We start from the raw sequence: 20069 nt of genomic DNA on the forward strand, positions 1-20069 counted from the left end.
GGATACCTTCTGTTTGTGTGTATGTATGTGCGTAGGATATCTTCTGTTTGTGTGTATGTATGTGCATAGGATACCTTCTGTTTGTGTGTATGTATGTGCATAGGATACCTTCTGTTTGTGTGTATGTATGTGCATAGGATACCTTCTGTTTGTGTGTATGTATGTGCATAGGATATCTTCTGTTTGTGTGTATGTATGTGTGCATAGGATACCTTCTGTTTGTGTGTATGTATGTGCGTAGGATATTTTCTGTTTGTGTGTATGTATGTGCGTAGGATACCTTCTGTTTGTGTGTATGTATGTGCATAGGATACCTTCTGTTTGTGTGTATGTATGTGCATAGGATATCTTCTGTTTGTGTGTATGTATGTGCATAGGATACCTTCTGTTTGTGTGTATGTATGTGCGTAGGATATTTTCTGTTTGTGTGTATGTATGTGCGTAGGATACCTTCTGTTTGTGTGTATGTATGTGCGTAGGATACCTTCTGTTTGTGTGTATGTATGTGCGTAGGATACCTTCTGTTTGTGTGTATGTATGTGCGTAGGATATCTACTGTTTGTGTGGAAGTATGTGCATAGGATACCTTCTGTTTGTGTGTATGTATGTGCGTAGGATATCTTCTGTTTGTGTGTATGTATGTGCGTAGGATATCTTCTGTTTGTGTGTATGTATGTGCATAGAATATCTGAATATAGAATATAATTATTCTCTGAATAAACTGTACTAACCTTTTGCATAAGCTGAGTCTTTGACTAATTATTATTATACCCATGGTCTTACAAACCTCGGGGATTGGTCAGAGCTATTGATTGATTGTTATTATCATTGGGATTGGAAATTCTCGTAACACCTTTAAATCTAAATTGAGCTATAACGCAGATCTTCCGTGATACTTCTGTGATAACAATTTAATTCAGCCCTAGATTACATTTATTAGGGGCTCGATTCAATCCGTTGTGCTGAAGATCTGAGCTACAGTGAGATATACATTTTAAGAAGACTGCATTCGGTAAACACAGCATATGTCAGCTTAAATCTGAAATTACCATGAAATTTCAATCTCGCTAGAAACACCGAATTTTTGATGATATGGATTGAATCGAGCCCTAGATCTGTATTTTTACTCATTGTTTCCGAAATGGAGCCTTTCTGAGAACTTGTTTACTTTATCAATGCCTGGTTGTATTGATGATGCATTGTAATCTATAGTATAGTGAATACTCAGACAGTTGTCCATGTTTCCTCTCCAGGGAGGTGCATGGGAACCGCATGCTGCCAGCAGTGAAGGACAATAGTGGAAGCCACGGCTCACCTATCAGCGGAAAGCTGGAGGGCCTCTACTTCAGCTGCAACACAGAGTTCAACACAGGCAAGCCCCCCCAGGATTCCCCCTACGGCCGCACACGCTTTGAGATCCAGGCTGAGACCCTGTTCAACCCCAAGACTAACCTCTACTTCGGGGACTTCTACTGCATGTATACAGCCTACCACTACGTCATACTGGTGCTGGCCCCACAGGGCTCGCCCGGCGATGACTTCTGCAAGGCAAGGCTGCAAGCGCTCGACGTCACCAACAACCACTTCCTGACGTGCACGCTGGACGAGGAGGCGGGCGACGGGGCTCTGGTGTTCCGGCACGCCCAGGATGTGATCCTGGAGGTGATTTACACGGATCCCGTGGACCTGGCGCTGGGCACGGTGGCAGAGATCAGCGGGCACCAGCTTATGAGCCTTTCTACTGTCAACGCCAAGAAGGACCCCAGCTGCAAGACCTGCAACATCAGCGTGGGACGCTAGTGGGAGACTGGACTGGACCTGTGCTACACACACATGCAACCCCAACCTTTACACACCTCTATATCCACAAAGAACCACCCTCCCAAAAGAAGAACAGTGCAAAAGAGGGACCCAGACTGTGAAAGAAATGTAACAGGGTGCGGTGCTAGAATTCACAATCCAATAGCATACACACACAAACATACACATAAACAAAACACATCATCCATAACCCTTTACATCCTCAAAGGACCGCCCTCCCAAAAGTGTGGAACTCTATTCCAGCCTCCCACCAACCCCATCAGAAGAGAAACAATGCAAAAGAGGGAGGAGCCCCAACTGAAAGATCTACAGCTTAAGTGTGGGTCCCCAACAACTTTGTCAGCATCATCCAAACGGGCTAGCCAACACTGGTCAATTAACTGACTGATCCCTTTAAATGTTCTAACCAAACATTCATTGTTGCCTGCATTTATTCACACAGCTTTTGTCATAGATTTTCCCTCCTGTTGTTTTTCAAAACATCTCCTTCTCCCTTTGACCTTTTCTGTTCACTTCAGTCCAGGTAGACAGGTGGTTGTGTTCCTCTTTTTCTGTCTCTTCTGGAAGGTGTTAGTTTGGTCCAAGTTACTCCATACCTCCCTCCCTCTATTGGCAGAGACTGGTACTAATTTAGGGCTGCAGTGTCATCATCTTTATGCCAAAGGTATCCCAAATGGAAATAACTTGCTGTAGAATAACAATACTAATGCAACAGCCACTAAAAATAAAATTAACTCTGAGATCAACTTGGTAATTACTACTTGGTAACCTTTAAGAGCATGATGCTGTCAACTGCAATGTTATGTTTTATTTATTCTAGTTATAAGGAAACCCTAGACTGTGTTTAGCAAAGTAAGTGTGAAAATATTTATTTTTTACTGATATATATAGAAACCAGAAGTGCACAATGTCAAGAGATCTGATCATAGTAAAGAATGGCATTTTGGGATGAAAAACACATTTGACTGCAGGAGTAACTTGCCCTATGCCAACATTCACACTTTTTTTTCCCAAGGTAATGTATAACTTGAATTGCCACAATGCATCATGTCAACTATTAACTAATACATATCATAGTACAAAGTGGGACTAAAAACTGATGACATACACAAATATTTTACAGGATTGTCAGATTGTATATTTGGATGCCATATCCTCCTTGCCAAGATTGCACTTTTCAAAGTGCCACATTTGAACATAGTACCCCACCTGTTATACCGAGAATAGTTTTGCGAGAAGAAAATGCAAGTAACAATAGTGTCATAAAATAGCTTAGAAATTGATAACATGTATCTAACATCAACTGTTATATTTGTTCTCTTTGTTTCCTTAAAACTGTTACACTCAGTTGCATAAAATATTATAATTCCATCAGTTGCATAAAATATCATTTGTTATCATAAATAACAAAGTACTTGTTATGGGACAAAAAATTGTTGGATGTCGCCCAGCAACTCTTGTATCATCTTGCCATCACTCTTAACCAAAGTGAGAGTCAGTCAACATCAAAGTAATTTAAAGTGCATCACCATGTAACCATGGCATGAAACATGACAAGAAGTACCGGTATTTCACTTTGAAACTTGTTCAGAAACTAAAGGTAAATGAGTAAAAAAGTGTTTCAAAATAAAAGTCCCACTGTGAAGGAAGCTTAGACAGTCTTCTAAGTATCCTGTTTACTGAGCAGGGCTTCCAGTAAGTGGAGTTTAGCTTTTAGGTTCTTGTACTCGCAGTACTCCTCTGCCATGGGCCCGCGGTCCTCTTTCTGGGCATTCCTTTAAAGACGAGGAAGAGAAACATACTAACTTAATATTTTAGACAAGCTGCAGCTTCCTTTACTGGTATAGTCCTTGTGTTGCCTTATTCAGATAACATTGTACAGTGAGTATTGTAATTAAAGCATTGTATTTTAGGGCTCTATTCAATCTGCGTCACGGAAATTCAGCTTTACAGCGTGATTGAAATTTAAAGGCAATGTTCCCACTTAGGTGGAGAATGCATTAATGGTAAACGCTGCTTATGTCGGCTCAATCGGAAATTAACTTTACATTTCTATTGGGGAATCCGTAATGCTTCAGTGTTACAGATTGAATAGAGCCCTACTTAAAAAAAACAGCTACATGTACAAAATATGTGTATACTGTAGTTCAGAGCAGTTGTCTATTTCTCTGTCTCTCTCCTAAGTACTTCTTTGTGTCGTATTAACGTGAGTGTGCATCACGCTGTTGTATCATTCTGCTGAATTATTTTGGTGGATGTTTTCATTTTATTTTTCACAAGGCATTGTTGAACTATGGATACCAAATGTTCCAGTTTGTTAAAAGAAAATTAAAGTAAATGCAAACAGTGAAGTGTAACGAGTCTTACCTGTCGGTCTGTGTGTAGAAGTGGTCCTCAAAGTCTCGGAGTACTGAACGGAGTCTCTTCTTCTCTGCTTGTGTCACCCTCAGCTGCTCCAGTAACTCTGATCTACAGTACAGTAGGAGGGGTCACAGAGAGGAGTGAGACAAGAATACATACAGCAAGGCCTCACTCCAAAATGAATCTATGGACTAGCAAGAGAAGTTAACCAGGGGCATACCTTGATGCCTCGTGCAGTGTTGCTGTGGTGACACTGGGTGGATGTAGACTTTTGATCTCCTCCAGAGGCGACACGTAACCAAAAAGTTATAAATAAATTCTTCAATGTAGCCACCCTTTCTCTGTGTGTTGGCTACCTCGTTATGCGGTAGACACAGTGACTCTTCTGAAGACACACAGTGCAACGCTGTATGAGGTAGCCAGGGGCTGTCCTTCACATACTCTTCATCAGAACACTCCTCTTCCTCCTGTAGGGAATCAGCACAGAGACTGTAGAATAATAGTGAAGACATCAAAACTATGAAATAACAAATGTGGAATTATGTAGTAACCAAAAAGTTATAAATAAATTAAAGGCAAAAAAAGGCCATGGTGGCAAAGTAAATACAATATCAAGTAAAACATGTAGCCACAAAGATTTATAGATGACTTGGAGCCAGTGGGTTTGGCGACAAATCTGTTGCGAGGGCCAGCCAACGAGAGCATACCTCGCCGAAGTCAAGGATCGGTTCTAACCAGACACCTAGGTATTTGTAGTTGTCCACATATTCTCGGTCAGAACAGTCCAGAGTAGTGATGCTAGTTGGGTGGGCAGGCGCAGGCAGCAATCGGTTGAAGAGCATGCATTTAGTTTTAATAGCATTTAAAAGCAGTTGGAGGCCACGGAAGGAGTGTTGTATGGCATTGAAGCTCGTTTGGAGGTTTGTTAACACATGAAAAGAGTCGGCCCGAGAATTGAACCCTGTGGCACCCCATAGAGACTGCCAGAGGTCCAGACAAAAGGCCGTCAGATTTGACACACTGAACTCTATCTGAGAAGATGTTGGTGAACCAGGCGAGGCAGTCATTTACGAAACCAAGGCTGTTGAGTCTGCCGATAAGAATGCGGTGAAAGTACTGAGTAAAGGACCTGAATACTTTTGTAAATGTGATGTTTCAGTTTTTTTTATTTTTAATACATTTGCAAAATGTTCTACGTAACTGTTTTTGCTTTGTCATTATGGGGTATTGTGTGTAGATTAATGAGGGGGGAGGAAACTATTTAATCTAGTTTAGAATACGGCTGTAATGTAACAAAATGTGGAAAAAGTCAAGGAGTCAGCTTTGCACACTCTTGGCATTCTCTCAACCAGCTTCATGAGGTAGTCACCTGGAATCTATTTCAATTAACACGTGTGCCTTGTTAGTTGTGAGTAAGTGAGAGACTTACTATTGTGGTGATGAAAGGGATGGTGGTGGAGGAACACAGGAGCTGCTGTTTGACCTGGCGGTAGCGATCATAGAAAGGCTTCATCAGAGTCTTCTCCTGCCTGGTGCTCTGAAAACACACACACACACACACACACTAAAAAAATATATATAATAATATTAAACATTACGGCTACTCATTCAGAAGCTACACTAAAATAGACATTTACCAGGCACACTGGGCAGTCTTACCGGTCGTCCATGCAGGCTCTCAAAGTGGAGCAGACACTTCTGCAGGGTGACCTTCTCCACAGCCATCTGAGCCGGAGTCATCTCCTGGACCAGGAGCCAACCAGTGGCAATACAGTCAGACACAAGGCCAAACCAAAGAGTAATAGACCACAGCAGAGTTACACTGACAGTATAACACACTCAACTAACTAATCAAGAGTAATCTTGGTTTGAGAATAGGTCCTTTCATAACTATGTACATTTCCATCGCATTACCTGGTAATTCACGATGTGTCATTTTACCTTGATGTTATCTGGCAGTCCCTCCTGTCGTTTCTCCATCATTCTCTTGTTCAGGCTATCGACAGTCTCCTTCAGTGAGGGTTTGTTGTTACTGTTCTGGTAGTGTTCCATCGCCCCCTGGGGGTCTCTGGTGGACCTGCATGTAGCTGTGTTCTGTCCTTTCTGCTGCTCTCTGAGCCCATCCACACACTGTTTCAGCTTCAGCTCTACACATACACAGATGTTCCATTTGACAATATATAACACTCATACAAATATCAATATAGATTCAGAATACATGTCCCTCCTCCACAAATATATATATTTTTTAATGGCATAAATAATTATGAACATTTCCTTACAAATAATAATGATACATTATACAGCCACCAAGATGGTGTCTTGGTGTTACATTCTTTCACTTCAGCAGCAGTCCACACAGGGTTTTTGAAATGCATCTGATTGCAACAAGTCAAGGTCTTACCTTTCAGCTGCTTACGAGACTTAGTGAGGTCTCGCATCAGTCTAGATATTTCTGGGTGGGCAGTCTTATCATTGTATGCTGGCTGCCACAGAAAAACAACACAAACTCATGAATATATGACACATAGAAAGAGGTATATTCATATTTGGCTAAATATATCCTATCATTATTATCAATCCATAAACACTAGGTGGAGCTACACTAAACTCATGTGTTCTACTGGAACAAGAACTACAGCACTAGAAAAGACAGGAGTGTAATGTGTGAAAACATCCAGTAGGAGAACTCTTTGAATTGGATTATTCTGTTCCCAAACCATCAACTTTTTCCTAAGGCTGTGTGCAGCTGGTATTGGGCTGAGTTGGCACTTTAGAAAAGAAAACGGAAGTCGAGTCTGGTGAGAGAGAGAGCGGTTTGAACCAGTCTAAACTGGCTTGGAAGAGAGAGAGGAGATATGACTGTCTGTGGCCTTGATTCTTTGACTCAGCAGGAGGAAATACATTCCTCCCACTGGGCACACCATGTTGTTTCAATGTGGATAATTGGGTAATATTTGGCTGAGACGTTGATCAATGAGATTACAACCTATATTCACCCACAGCTTTAATATAAACAGACTGTCAGCTTTAATTTGAGGGTATTTTCATCCATCTCGGGTGAACCGTTTAGAAATTACAGCACGTTTTGTACACAGTCCTCCCATTTTAGGGGACCAAAAGTATTGGGAAAAATGCACTTATATCTGTATTAAACTAGTACAAGGTTAAGAATTTGGTCCCATATTCATAACACACAATGGCTTCATCAAGCTTGTGACTCTACACATTTGTTGGATGCATTTGCTGTTTGTTTTGGTTGTGTTTCAGATTATTTTGTGCCTAATAGAAATGAATGGTAAATAATGTATTGTGTCATTTTGGAGTCACTTTTATTGTAAATAAGAATATGTTTCTAAACACTTCTACATTCACGTGGATGCTACCATGATTACAGATAATCCTGAATGATTCGTGAATAATGATGCGTGAGGAAGTTTAAACGCACAAATAGCATACACCCCCAAAAATGCTAACTTCCCCTTTTATTGTAACTGTGAGAGGGTAGCTACAGTATTTGTGATATGTTGGATTCACGTCTTCATCTCAAACAAAAATCTAAGCTAAAGAATAGGACTAAATCAAATCAAATATATAAATGCACTTAAATCATGTTTGATTTGATTTAGTCCTATTCTTTAAGTTACATTTTTGGTTGGGATGGAGATGTGAATCAAACATATAATTTATTATTTTGTAGAAAAACTGTAATTAAAGCCAGACTAAGTCAGTGGCATAGAACTGTCAAAGCAGAAGATCTCCTTCGAATGTTGATATTCGGTTGTGTTGACAACTAAACACAATTCAATATCACTAAATATAATTTCATTTGAAATTAACTAGAGCTTGAAACCCTAGGCCTGTTGTACTGTCTATTTTTAGTTGGGTTGAATTGAAACAATAGGTGTTGATGACTTTGCAAATGGTATCTATATAGGCCTAAATAGTATAATTTATGATATATGTGCTATCATTTCATTTGCTCTGTTAAAACTACACTGGAATGACTTCGAAAGCAACAATGAATCTATTTCATTTTTAAGTGGAGTTCTCTCAACATTTATTCTCACGATAGCACTTTGGTAATAGTCTGTGAAAAATAGCTAAGCAGGGCTGGTCTTGGTTAAAAGGGTAGCTATAGATAGATTTTCCAGTAGGAGGTGCTGCCCACCCTATAGTTTTTTTCCCCTGATAGTAGATATAACGTTGAAGGTCTGACGTTGTTTTAATGGTACAAATTCAACATATTTTATACAAGGGTTGTCTATGTTGAAATGTGGTTACCATGATGACATAATCCTGTGGTTGAAATTTCACCATCAAAACAACAGTTGAGGTTGATTACTTTTTTCAAATCTGATGTATTTTCCACACAGATTCCACGTCACAATATGTTGACAAATTATGTTGAAACAACGTTTCTCTGCAGTTTGTCCAGTGGGCTTTGTCTTTATGAGACACTGTGTAAAAAAGCTCTCACCATTCAAACCATGGATTTATTCAGAAACTAAAAGGTTGGCCTCTGGGCTATAATATGGTTGTAAATAAACGTTGATGCTTGATGGTTTTACTGTCTCACCCTGTAGTGTCTCTCTTGCTCAAAGCGCTCCTCAAAATGTCTGATCCTCTTCCTCAGGTTCTGGATGTGTCTGTTTAGCATTGTGACTGATGGGGTCTTGATAGCTCCCTCTGCTGGTTCAGTCCTGACTGTGTAATGAGCCCTGGTGAGGGAGGGAGAGCTAGAATGGTACATTTCCACATTTATCCATCACATATGCTTCCAAGACACACCCCCTAATACACAACACACACTTAACACGCATAAACCTTGGACACACAAAGCTATATACTCTCTCCATCCGAATGCACACACAAAAACCGAACACAAACACACAACACTTGAACACAGTCTCTTACATCCTGATGTATTGTGAGCAGGGTGGGGATGGGGCTGTTTCCGGGTCTGTGTTGAAGCGCTGGCCCTGGCTGAGGTTGTGGCAGCGGGGGGACGGAATGGGACAGTCGCCAGCCGCGAGGCGCTGGAGGAGAGGACTAGGACCAGGGGTCAGCAGACACTCACTGCTACTCCCCTCAGAGAGAGACACGGGGGCCCTGTGGACCGGACTGGCTTCTGACAGGGAGCAGAGGGTGGAGGGAGAGAGACAACGGGGTCAAAGTACAGAAAGGAAATGAAGACTAACAGGTTTGAAACTATAACAAAGCTAGTGGTGTAGTTGTGCACCTGTCCTACTGGTCAAAAACAACTAACTTCATCTCATATCCAGAACATACTCCAAAGATATCTGCCCTTATACACACACTGCTCCTACTGTATCTAGAGCATCCTGGCGCATCGTGACTTGATAAGCAAGCATGAGACATACCCACCCAAAGCTAACACTGACAAGAGCTTATATTATCCACTAAACATAAGACAGATGAAGTGACACACACAAAAAAGCACTAAATATCAATCATAGTGTACAAGATATCACACAGTACGAGAATAACCAATTTGCTTACGAGGAGACGAGGGTTGAGAGAGATCGGAGAGGAGGAAGGGATTAAAGAAAAGGAGGGATAGGGAAGGTGTTGTTCTCCTACCTGTCAGTGAAGTGCTGATGATGTCCTGGTCCTGTTTTGGGAGGGATTGGAGAGATGGGGTTAGGCTCTGGTAGTCATTTGTACAAGGGGGGAGTTCCAGGTCCTCCTGGGGGGTTCCGGGGGGTGAGGTGCACAGCTCAGCCTCCAGGGCTTGCTGCTTCAGGGAGGGGCTCTGGAAACAGAAGCAGAACATGCCTTCAGAATTAGGGGTCTGGAGAAGGTAAAACAGGGGTGCAGATCCCCTGTCTGGGGTGGAGAGGTTGAAGAAGGTGGGTGGCAAAATCCTGATGATGGCAGTTAAGAGGGCTTGTCCTTAGGGAAAGTGATCTTGTGTTGTGTCCGTGTGCCCCACACCTCAGTTATAAAAGACATGACGTTAGCAGCCACATAATGGGTCTTGTCTCGGTTCTGCTCTCCCTAGGTTTCCTCAGACCTGGATCCACATGTGATCCCATTAGTTAGATCTCTGTGTGTGTGACAGCGTACTCAGCTTCCTCAGAACGGTGAAATCCCTGTGTTCTGTAATTCTCATAGTATCACTGTTAGTGATTCAGTAGAATCCATGTATGTCTGCACATATCTGTGTTTTCCCTGTTTTTCCCGGTCTGTCTGCGTTCCCCGTGATGCTTCCGCTGCTCCGGCTCACCTCCACATGATGGATTATTCATAGCGTCAGGGAAACGTTCGGGAAAACCATGCGTGTGGGAATATGATGGGGGGGGGGGGGGGGGGGGGGGTCTCCGTGGTAACGTTGTGAGGCTGAGCATTCTAATTGGAGAGAAGGAAGGCTGACGTTGTTAGCTCAGTGTGAGCCGCAGTAGGGGGTTGACATGGGTTGTTCTGTGAGCGTCCGTACTAGGGTAAAATAGGTTTTGATGCATAAATATGGGGTAGTCTGGGGGATGGAGGGTAAAGGGGGGCTCATTCAGTTTTGTTTGACATCATGATTTGGTGAGGTTATAGCCCCTCCTTCTCGCTGTTCATTCATTTAAAAAACTGTGTGCGTCAGACAGGAGACAGAGGAAAGGGAGGGGGCAATTACTCACACACACGCACGTGTACACACACACACACACACACACACACACACAAACGCTAACCTGTATGAACGCACACACTTGCCATTAGCCAATGCAAATGTATTCCACTTCCCAAAATATTAAAATCAATACCGCATTGTCAATAAAAATGACCCATATCTAAAATGAAACCATTGCCCCTGATTGGAATGCAATTAATGACTCACCATCTAAAATGAGAGCTCAAGTAAACGGTTCTATTCTGGGCTGTTTATAACACTCATATATTGACATGTTTTTGCTGTTGGATTTGAGATAGCCAGCCAGCCAGCCAGACAGCCAGACAGACAGACAGACAGAGAGACAGCCAGCCAGACAGAGAGACAGACAGCCAGACAGACAGACAGACAGACAGACAGACAGACAGACAGACAGACAGAGAGAGAGACAGACAGACAGACAGACAGACAGCCAGACAGACAGCCAGACAGACAGACAGACAGCCAGACAGACAGCATCTCTGTCTGGCCAGAATGTATTTTCTGTTCCTTTACCTGGACCAGCCCCTGGCCATGTAGGGATATCAAGAAGGTTGTTTTGTCTTTCAGAACTACTTTACCTCATGGCAGATGTTTTCAGTACAGCCGCCAATTTGATCTCTCCTCGCCATTACAGAACCACTAACACTAGCAGCAGAGTTGCCACCATTCTGTGGCTGTTGCTGCTGACATGTTTAGTTTGTTTTCCATGAAGTTGAAAATGTTTTTCAGTTAAGGCTTCTTTCAAAGCACACCAATTAAAACAGAGTGGAGCATTGAAATTTGATTATTTAAAAAAAAACATTTTTTTACTATTCCATACGAGACATTAGAGAAGACTTTGATGGGACTGTTGGCATAGGCCATATCCAGCAGTGAGAGAATAGATGCTTTGTTTCCTGAATCATTACGAAAATAACTTACTCCCTTAGCCCTTGCTATCATGAAAGTACAGTAATATCTTTGTTGACAAAAAATAAAACTGGGTCTTCCCTAAAAGCCTGTCTGTAAGCAGGTCTTGGTTCTAGGTAGCTGACTTAACTCAACTACATGGTGCAGGAAGTTTCTGATGAACTCCACCAACAGAGTTCATATTTGTCATCTGTAGTACTGTGCCTTTCTTGGTTTGCTGAAATCCATACTTTTTCAAGAAACATGAATCAAATACAATCGCCAATTTATTGCTTGCTTCGGTTTTTTGAAAATGGCAAAGTGCCAATTGAATCTCCAGAGACGTAGGCCTAGGTCTCCAAATACTTATTGACCAATCAAATCACACAATCTAGGCCTACGTCATTGGAGATACAATCGGCAGATGCGCATTTGCGCTGAGTTGCCATTTTTGAGAAACAGAAGCATGCAAACAGTCCCTGGTTGTATTTGATTAACGTTTATTGAAAAAGTATGGGTCAGGTCTAGGTCGAGTTGTCTATGGGTCCATTCGGGTCTGATTGTTCTTGGGTCCGTGTTCCCGTTTATTTATTTTTATTGAGTCCCTTTGGGTCTGACTGTCCTCGGGTCCGGGTCCATATAGTTGGACCCGTGAAAACCTCTAGTCTCTGCTTAACTGAATCCGAAACTTCCTTCAGCATGGAGTTGTGTTTTGTCAGCTAGGTTCTGGGGCTCCTGGGCCTGCCAGCTCCCTGACACCCACCTGGAGCACTCATAGCAGGCGGGGTTATGCTCAGGATCCTTTATGTCCTAAAACCCAATGCATACAATATCTTTATCAATAGACTCTACGTACACCCCCCACACCGACTCATCAATTGAAACATACTGTACCATGCTGTACTTTGTGAATACTGACATCAATTGTTGCTGCAATTCAACTATTGGGACCAATTCATATATTTTAACAAACATATCTTCTGCTCATTAGCTTTTTTCATTTTTATCTAACAACTTCTTCATAGGGGCCCGCGTTGCAGGTCACAATAAACATGGTGATTTAGAAATAGCTCTGGATTTATGATGATGTTAACATCTAGGCTATCACTGAATACAGACACATACACACTTACAGTGCGTTGAGCTGAGGGTGAATCATCAAATTGTGACAATTGTGTTTTTGCATTGTTAATGAGAAAAGTGATGTGTGAGTGAGAGAGAGAGAGATAGAGAAAGAACGAGAGAGATCACCTGGTAATAGTCTTCATGAGTCCACAGATGGCTAAACGGGCCTGTCTCCTCCTCTTTGTCCTCTTCCTCCTTTACACTGAAGGAGGTGACTGGGTCTTCCTCCTGTTGTGACCTTGTCCTGCTCAGGAAGATAAATACAAGCTGAACGGCATTCTTCAATACTTTTTCAAAAAGCCTGTCATCTGCTATTATGACCCGAGACTTGAGCAGGCAGGTTGGGGTGGATAACCTTGAACTTCTCAATAAGGACATCCCAATGAAGCAGACATGAATAAATAAACTGCATGCTAAGTAAGTGAACAGATGCAGGGGTCATATGGAGCAGGATCACTAACTGATGTCATCTCCCACCCCCCAGGGACTCTGGGACAAAGAGAGGAAAGCTCGGGAAGTATTGATGGATGACCCACAGCACACCAGAGAGACCCATCTTTCCCTGGGACATCCAGGATCCTCCTCCCCCTGTTGGCTAGGCTCCCCAGCTGGTCCAGGATCAGCGAAGCAGGTGAGAACACAGCCAGGCTCGTCATCCACAACATCCTCCAATATGTCTGGGATCAGGTGCTGTGTGTGGCTAGTGATGTCCGAGCCAAGGTACAAGGTCTCAGGACTACAGAGAGGGGGGTATAATACAAGCACAATGTAAAAGGAATGAGTACTATTTTTTTGTTTAGTTGGAGGACATATTGCTCATTATTGTCCCCTATTCCTCCAATGGCCAAAATAATATACATTGTGCAAATTTGAGTAACAAGTTCAAGCATGGACAACATTATTTTTATAGATATTTTTTGAATTTTACCCCTTTTTCTCCCCAATTTCGTGGTATCCAATTGTTGTAGTAGCTACTATCTTGTCTCATCGCTACAACTCCCGTACGGGCTCGGGAGAGACGAAGGTTGAAAGTCATGCGTCCTCCGATACACAACCCAACCAAGCCGCACTGCTTCTTAACACAGCGCACATCCAACCCGGAAGCCAGCCACACCAATGCGCCGGAGGAAACACTGTGCACCTGGCCACCTTGGTTAGCGTACACTTCGCCCAGCCCGCCACAGGAGTCGCTGGTGCGCGATGAGACAAGGACACCCCTACCGACCAAGCCCTCCCTAACCCGGGCGACGCTAGGCCAATTGTGCGTCGCCCCACGGACCTCCCGGTCGCGGCCGGTTACGACAGAGCCTGGGCGCGAACCCGGGAGGCCCGGACAACATTATTTTGAACATGAACTTAAATTAGATTAAACATACATTAAAGCATTTGTAAATATTGACTTTCACAAAATCAATAACTGTCTTCCTACTTCTGGGTGTGAATACATCATACAGACCTCCATTTAGTCTTCATCTGCTTGCTCTCAGCAAAACAAAACACTACTGATCTGCCCAGGGGTAACATGTGCTGCCAGTAGTCTGGGAATGTAACCCAAGTGGTCTAACTCTTATACACAAGGTTAGCAGCAGCAACTAGCATCCTGTCCAGTGGGTGTACATTAAGCTGCCTCACGCTACAGAAACAGGAGATAGGCTCCTGCCCCCATGGGCCATTCTGGCTTGGACAAGGCTTGCTTACTTCCCTTAGCAGCAGCAACTACACACTGACTTCACCTCATTCAACTCATTTGAGTTGCAAAACACGTGCAAGGTGCATGCACTGTAGAAATCAGTGGAGGTTGGTGATAGGAGCTATAGGAGAACAGGCTCATTGTGATGGCTGGAATGGAATAAATGGAATGAAGTCAAACATTTGGTTTACAAATGTTTGATGCGTTTGATACCGTTCCATTCATTCCATTCCCGCCTTTACAATGAGCTCATCCTCCTATAGCTTCTCCCACCAGCCTCCACTGATTTCTGCAATGCATGCACCTTGCACCTGTTTTGCAACTCAAATGAGTTGAATGAGGTGAAGTCAGACTCCACTGGTAGAAATGCACTAGAATGTCTAGTAAGCATCCTGCAAAAAAATGTTCAAGAACAGTCGTCTAGTCGAATCTAAAAATAGGACAGTAATTAACAAAGCAATTTTTTGGAATGCAGTGTAAGATCATTCTTTTCAGATTACATGTATTTTATAACATGCAATCAAACAAGTTTTATTCAGTGTAAATATTCAGCCCCAACTTGCAAATTACTGTAGCTAGTCTCAGATGCTGAAGCAAAGAAGACAGGAGAACATTTGGGACACTCAACCAAGACCAAACAACCAGCTGATTACACTTGATGTACAGTGTTCACTATGGACAAACAAGAAGGGTGAGCGCAATGACACTCATGCAAATTAGACTGGCACCATGAGGGCATAGTAGAGTACTGGAACCTTGACAGCCTTCAAAGGATGGCTCACTCGCCTCTGAGCGGGCTTAGCAATTTCACTTACTTGTTAAGATTCCAAGAACATAGGATGAGATGTTACTATCCTTTGTGCAAGCACTTCCAAGAGTTAATGAACAGTGAGCCTGATGAAATTTGGGGAGCGCATCGTCAGTAGTGTACCTTTGGTTCCTAGGGTGTTTCGGCCTTTCACACTATTCACCCTCCCCAAAGGCGGCCAGCGACAGGGTGATCAATCCTACGCTTGTGTCCCATTCCAATTAGTCATAGGAGTTCCCTTGTTGTTGATAGCCAACATCACATGGGACTATGCATGGCAGGGGCGTCCTCCTCCCTGAGTCAAGCATTGTTGACCGCATACCTCCTGGCCCTCTCACTTCGGGGCCCAGCTGGGGTCTTTCCTCTTCATCCAGAGCCACTGACTGCTGCCTTCTGCCGCCTACGATACAGCTTTGATTGCCGAACGCTGGCTCTGGCCCTTAATTCCCAGGTCTCTAAGCAGTCTGGTTGTTGATGTTGCCACAAAACCTCTGCAGCCCACCTCCACTGGTCGGACTTCTGTGTTCCAGCCATGATGCCGTGCTTCGGCAGCTAGATCGGCATAGCGCAGATGTTTTCGCTCATAAGCCTCATCTACTGAGTCCTCCCAGGGTACTGTGAGCTCAATGATGAAGACCTTCTTGAGCGAACGGGACCAGAGCACCATGTCAGGTCTTAGGGTGGTGGTTGCGATCTCCGGAGGAAACACAAGTTGCCGGCCAATGTCAGCTAACATTTTCCATTTTCCATTTTCCAGCCAAGCGCAGCTGGTCTCGCTCTACACCGGTGGTTTAGCCCCTTCGCGGATGCTGCTGGGGGTGTTAGGGAGTTGGTGGCAGCTCGCTTGTTCTCCAGGGCGGATGCAAGGTTTTAAAGGACTTGGTTGTGACGCCAAGTGTAGCGTCCTTGGGTGAGGCTTGTTTTACACCCTGTGAGAATGTGCCTGAGGTTGGCTTGTCACTTACTTGTTAGATATTACTGCACTGTCGGAACTAGAAGCACAAGCATTTCGCTACACTCTCATTAACATCTGGTAACCATGTGTACGTGACCAATAAAATTTGATTTGATTTTATGTGCTGCCCAGGGTCAGCCAATAGGAGCTGTGTAACCCAGATGGAAGTAGGTCAGCTGTCAGAGAGAAAGAGAGAGCACCACCTCTTATCCAGACCCTCAGAAAAATCATTTTTCAACCACTCCACAAATGTGCCTTTAAACTGCTTGGAAAATTCCAGAAAATTATGTCTTTAGAAGCTTCTGATAGGCTAATTGACATCATTTGAGTCAATTGGAGGTGTACCTGTGGATGTATTTCAAGGCCTACCTTCAAACTCAGTGCCTCTTTGCTTGACATGATGGGGAAATTCTAATAAATGTTTTAAAAAATGTAGACCTACACTAGTCTGGTACATCCTTGGGAGCAATTTCCATATGCCTGAAAGTACAACGTTCATCTGTACAAACAATAGTACTCAAGTATAAACACCATTGGACCACGCAGCTGTCATACCGCTCAGGAAGGAGACGCGTTCTGTCTCCTAGAGATTAACGTACTTTGGTGCGAAAAGTGCAAATCAATCCCAGAACAATAGCAAAGGACCTTGTGAAGATGCTGATGGAAAAAGGTACAAAAGTATCTATATCCACAGTAAAACGAGTCCTATATCGAAATAACCTGAAAGGCCGCTCAGCAAGGAAGAAGCCACTGCTCCAAAACCGCCATAAAAAGACTACGGTTTGCAACTGCACATGGGGACAAAGATCATACTAATTGGAGAAATGTCCTCTGGTCTGATGAAACAAAAAAATAACTGGTTGGCCATAATGACCATCGTTATGTTTGGAGGAAAAAAGGGGGAGGCTTTCAAGCCGAAGAACACCATCCCAACCGTGAAGCACGGGGGTGGCAGTATCATGTTGTGGGGGTGCTTTGCTGCAGGAGGGACTGGTTTACTTCACAAAATAGATGGCATCAATGAGGATGGAAAATTATGTGGATATATTGAAGCAACATCTCAAGACATCAGTCAGGAAGTTAATGCTTGATCACAAATGGGTCTTCCAAATGGACAATGACCCCAAGCATACTTCCAAGGTTGTGGCAAAATGGCTTAAGGATAACAAAGTCAAGATATTGGAGTGGCCATCACAAAGCCCTGACCTCAATCCTATAGAACATTTGTGGGCAGAACAGAAAAAGCGTGTGCGAGCAAGGAGGCCTACAGACCTGACTCAGTTCTGACACCAGCTCTGTCAGGATGAATGGGCCAAATTCACACAACTTACTGTGGGAAGCTTGTGGAAGGCTACCTGAAACGTTTGACCCGTGTTAAACAATTTAAAGGCAATGCTACCGAATACTAATTGAGTGTATGTAAACGTGTGACCCACTGGAAATGTGATGAAATAAATAAAAGCTGAAATAAATCATTCTCGCTACAATTATTCTGACATTTCACATTCTTGAAATAAAGTGGTGATCCTAACTGACCTAAGACAAGACATTTTTATTAGGATTAAATGTCAGGAATTGTGAAAAACTGAGTTTAAATGTATTTGGCTAAAGTGTATGCAAACTTACGACTTCAACTGTATATTCTCTAAGCCCCTCCCTGGGACATGGTTACTTGTCCAATGACAAGTAACTACATAACTGGTATACCAATTAAACTGTCCTCCTCATTTCATATATTGAACAAAAATATAAACAAAAATACACACAACATGCAACAATTGCAACAATTTTACTGAGTTATAGTTCATATAAGGAAATCAGTCAATTGAAATAAAATCATTAGGCCCTAATCTTTAGATTTCACATGACTGGGCAGGTGCGCAGCCATGGTTGAGCCTGGGAGCCCACCCACTTGGGAGCCCGGTCCACCCACTGGGGAGCCAGGCCCAGCCAATCGGAATGATGTTTTTCCCTATAAAAAGGCTTTATTACAGACCGAAATACAGTTTTATCAGCTTTCCAGGTGGCTGGTCTCATACGATCCCGCAGGTTAAGAAGCCGGATGCCGAAGTCCTGGACTGGCCTGGTTACATGTGGTCTGCAGTTGTGAGGCCCATTGGACGTATTGCCAAATTCTCTAAAATGATGTTGGAGGCGGTTTATGGTAGAGAAATGAACATTAAATTATCTGGCAACAGCTCTGGGGGGCATACCTGCAGTCAGCATGCCAATTGCTTGACACATCATGTTGTGTTTATATTTTTATTCAGTATACATTCCGTCTAAAACAGACGTGACCACTTCCATGTACACTTTAAATTGGGCACATCTTACATGAATCGAACCGGCAAATGACGGCAACCCGGTAACATATCGTGATGCGTAAAGGTGTGCTCGATCCTAAAACACAGCCTAAATGACAGACAAGATAGGACACATGGAGCTCAGTCACAATGTGGGAAGAATGAACAAAGGAAAGCATTAACAGAATGACACAGAGTTTCTAACTCGTGAGTGTTACGATGACTCTGTGTACCGAAACAATATTTCACTCTCGTAGGCTAAAGACAGTTAATAGCAGCATTAAATGCATTTCTATATGTGTGGAACCGATTATACAAAATAACTTCTAGAAATAAATGTATAAGGGTAATAGAATGCGCTATTCTAAAAAAAGGGCCTGGTGGTAGATTAGACAGTCTTCGGGTTCGTGACGAGTGGGCATAAATCCACATCATCACAACATCTTATTTGCTACATGTTTTGTCTATTTATAAAACCCCTCTCCGCAGTGTAATGAGGGGCATCTGTGAAATCCTCTGATTTGCCAATAGGAAATACACACACACACACACACACACACACACACACACACACACACACACACACACACACACACACACACACACACACACACACACACACACAAACAAGCAAGCACAAACACTAGCTCTGAGTCATTCCAGCTAGATCCAGACGGTGTTGTCTGACTCTACTGCCAATGTTTGTCTATGGAGATTGCATGGAGCTGTGCCATTCACTTTGAACTGGACTGTTTTTACAGTATCAGCGTCGTGGGTAGAGGCGCTTGTTTTGAGATCAAATTGCTTCCTATAAGAGCATAAAAAGTGTGCATTTCTAGACAACTTTGAAAAGCAGTCAAGTAAAGAGCTTTTTTTGTCTTAAAGGGGCAGTTTTGTATTTTGAGACAGGCTTGAATAAGCTAAGTAGCCAATAGGCAGAGCATCGAATAATTTGTTTGATTATCTGTAATAATGGTATGGGAATAATGATGCATTTTAATTTGTAAAGTGGTTTCTTGCATCAAACAATAACAACAACATTTTCAGTCACGTATTTGTCTGAAGGACAAGTGGATAAAGTGGATGTCAAGCCCTGCATGTTTTTTTCAAAAGCACACCTACTCATTCAAGGGTTTTTCTTAATTTTTTACTGTTGTCTACAATGTAGAATAATAGTGAAGACATCAAAACTATGAAATAACCCATATGGAATCATGTAGTAACCAAAAAAAGTGTTAAACAAATCTAAATATATTTTAGATTTTAGATTAAGGATAAAGGAGTGACCCCTTGCCTTGATGATAGCTTTGCACACGCTTGGTTTTTGGAACTGCACAGAGTGGCGTGTCAGTTTCAATTACCACAGTGACGTGGACTTGAGGACTGACTGCCTGGGATTCTAATAATGGGACACATTGTGGCTAATTTACTGTATGTCTTGAGTCTTGGAACAG

The 20069-nt window shown here is 42.8% G+C and overlaps 2 protein-coding genes across 3 annotated transcripts in view; one reads left to right on the forward strand and one right to left on the reverse strand.

The window, feature by feature from the left end:
* The window catches only part of LOC139381637 (phytanoyl-CoA hydroxylase-interacting protein-like), a 45320-nt gene extending 41152 nt beyond the window's left edge, over positions 1–4168 (forward strand). Inside the window, exon 5 of the mRNA XM_071125312.1 lies at positions 1254–4168. Coding sequence (XP_070981413.1) covers positions 1254–1800 — 547 coding nt within the window. The 3' untranslated portion in view covers positions 1801–4168. The remainder of the gene's footprint in view (positions 1–1253) is intronic.
* On the reverse strand, positions 3367–13918 carry LOC139381636 (protein FAM13A-like). 2 transcript variants are annotated; one of them, XM_071125310.1, is made up of 11 exons: positions 12986–13918; positions 9787–9958; positions 9100–9313; positions 8762–8903; positions 6587–6668; positions 6124–6329; positions 5842–5925; positions 5612–5719; positions 4403–4649; positions 4189–4290; positions 3367–3596 (listed from the first exon to the last, which is right to left on the reverse strand). In XM_071125310.1, the coding sequence occupies exons 1-10, from the start codon at positions 13235–13237 to the stop codon at positions 4268–4270; spliced, it is 1530 nt and encodes a 509-aa protein (XP_070981411.1). In that variant the 5' UTR covers positions 13238–13918; the 3' UTR covers positions 3367–3596; positions 4189–4267. The 2 variants fall into 2 exon arrangements, with proteins under 2 accessions (XP_070981411.1, XP_070981412.1); XM_071125311.1 differs by lacking the exons at positions 3367–3596; positions 4189–4290 and having other exon boundaries at positions 4532–4671.
* Positions 13919–20069: the final 6151 nt, after the last annotated feature.

The sequence above is a fragment of the Oncorhynchus clarkii genome, chromosome 23, assembly GCF_045791955.1.
Source record: "Oncorhynchus clarkii lewisi isolate Uvic-CL-2024 chromosome 23, UVic_Ocla_1.0, whole genome shotgun sequence".
Classification (NCBI taxonomy): Eukaryota; Metazoa; Chordata; class Actinopteri; order Salmoniformes; family Salmonidae; genus Oncorhynchus; species Oncorhynchus clarkii.

What these genes read in the sequence shown, in the direction of transcription:
- LOC139381636 (XM_071125310.1), bottom strand. Translation starts at nt 13,237, where the DNA reads ATGTCCTTATTGAGAAGTTCAAGGTTATCCACCCCAACCTGCCTGCTC. An exon ending in AGCAAGAGAGACACTACAGG is followed by an intron (nt 6,669 to 8,761) that starts GTGAGACAGTAA and finishes TTTCTGTGGCAG; the next exon opens with CCAGCATACAATGATAAGAC. An exon ending in TCCCTTTCATCACCACAATA is followed by an intron (nt 4,650 to 5,611) that starts GTAAGTCTCTCA and finishes GATTCCCTACAG; the next exon opens with GAGGAAGAGGAGTGTTCTGA.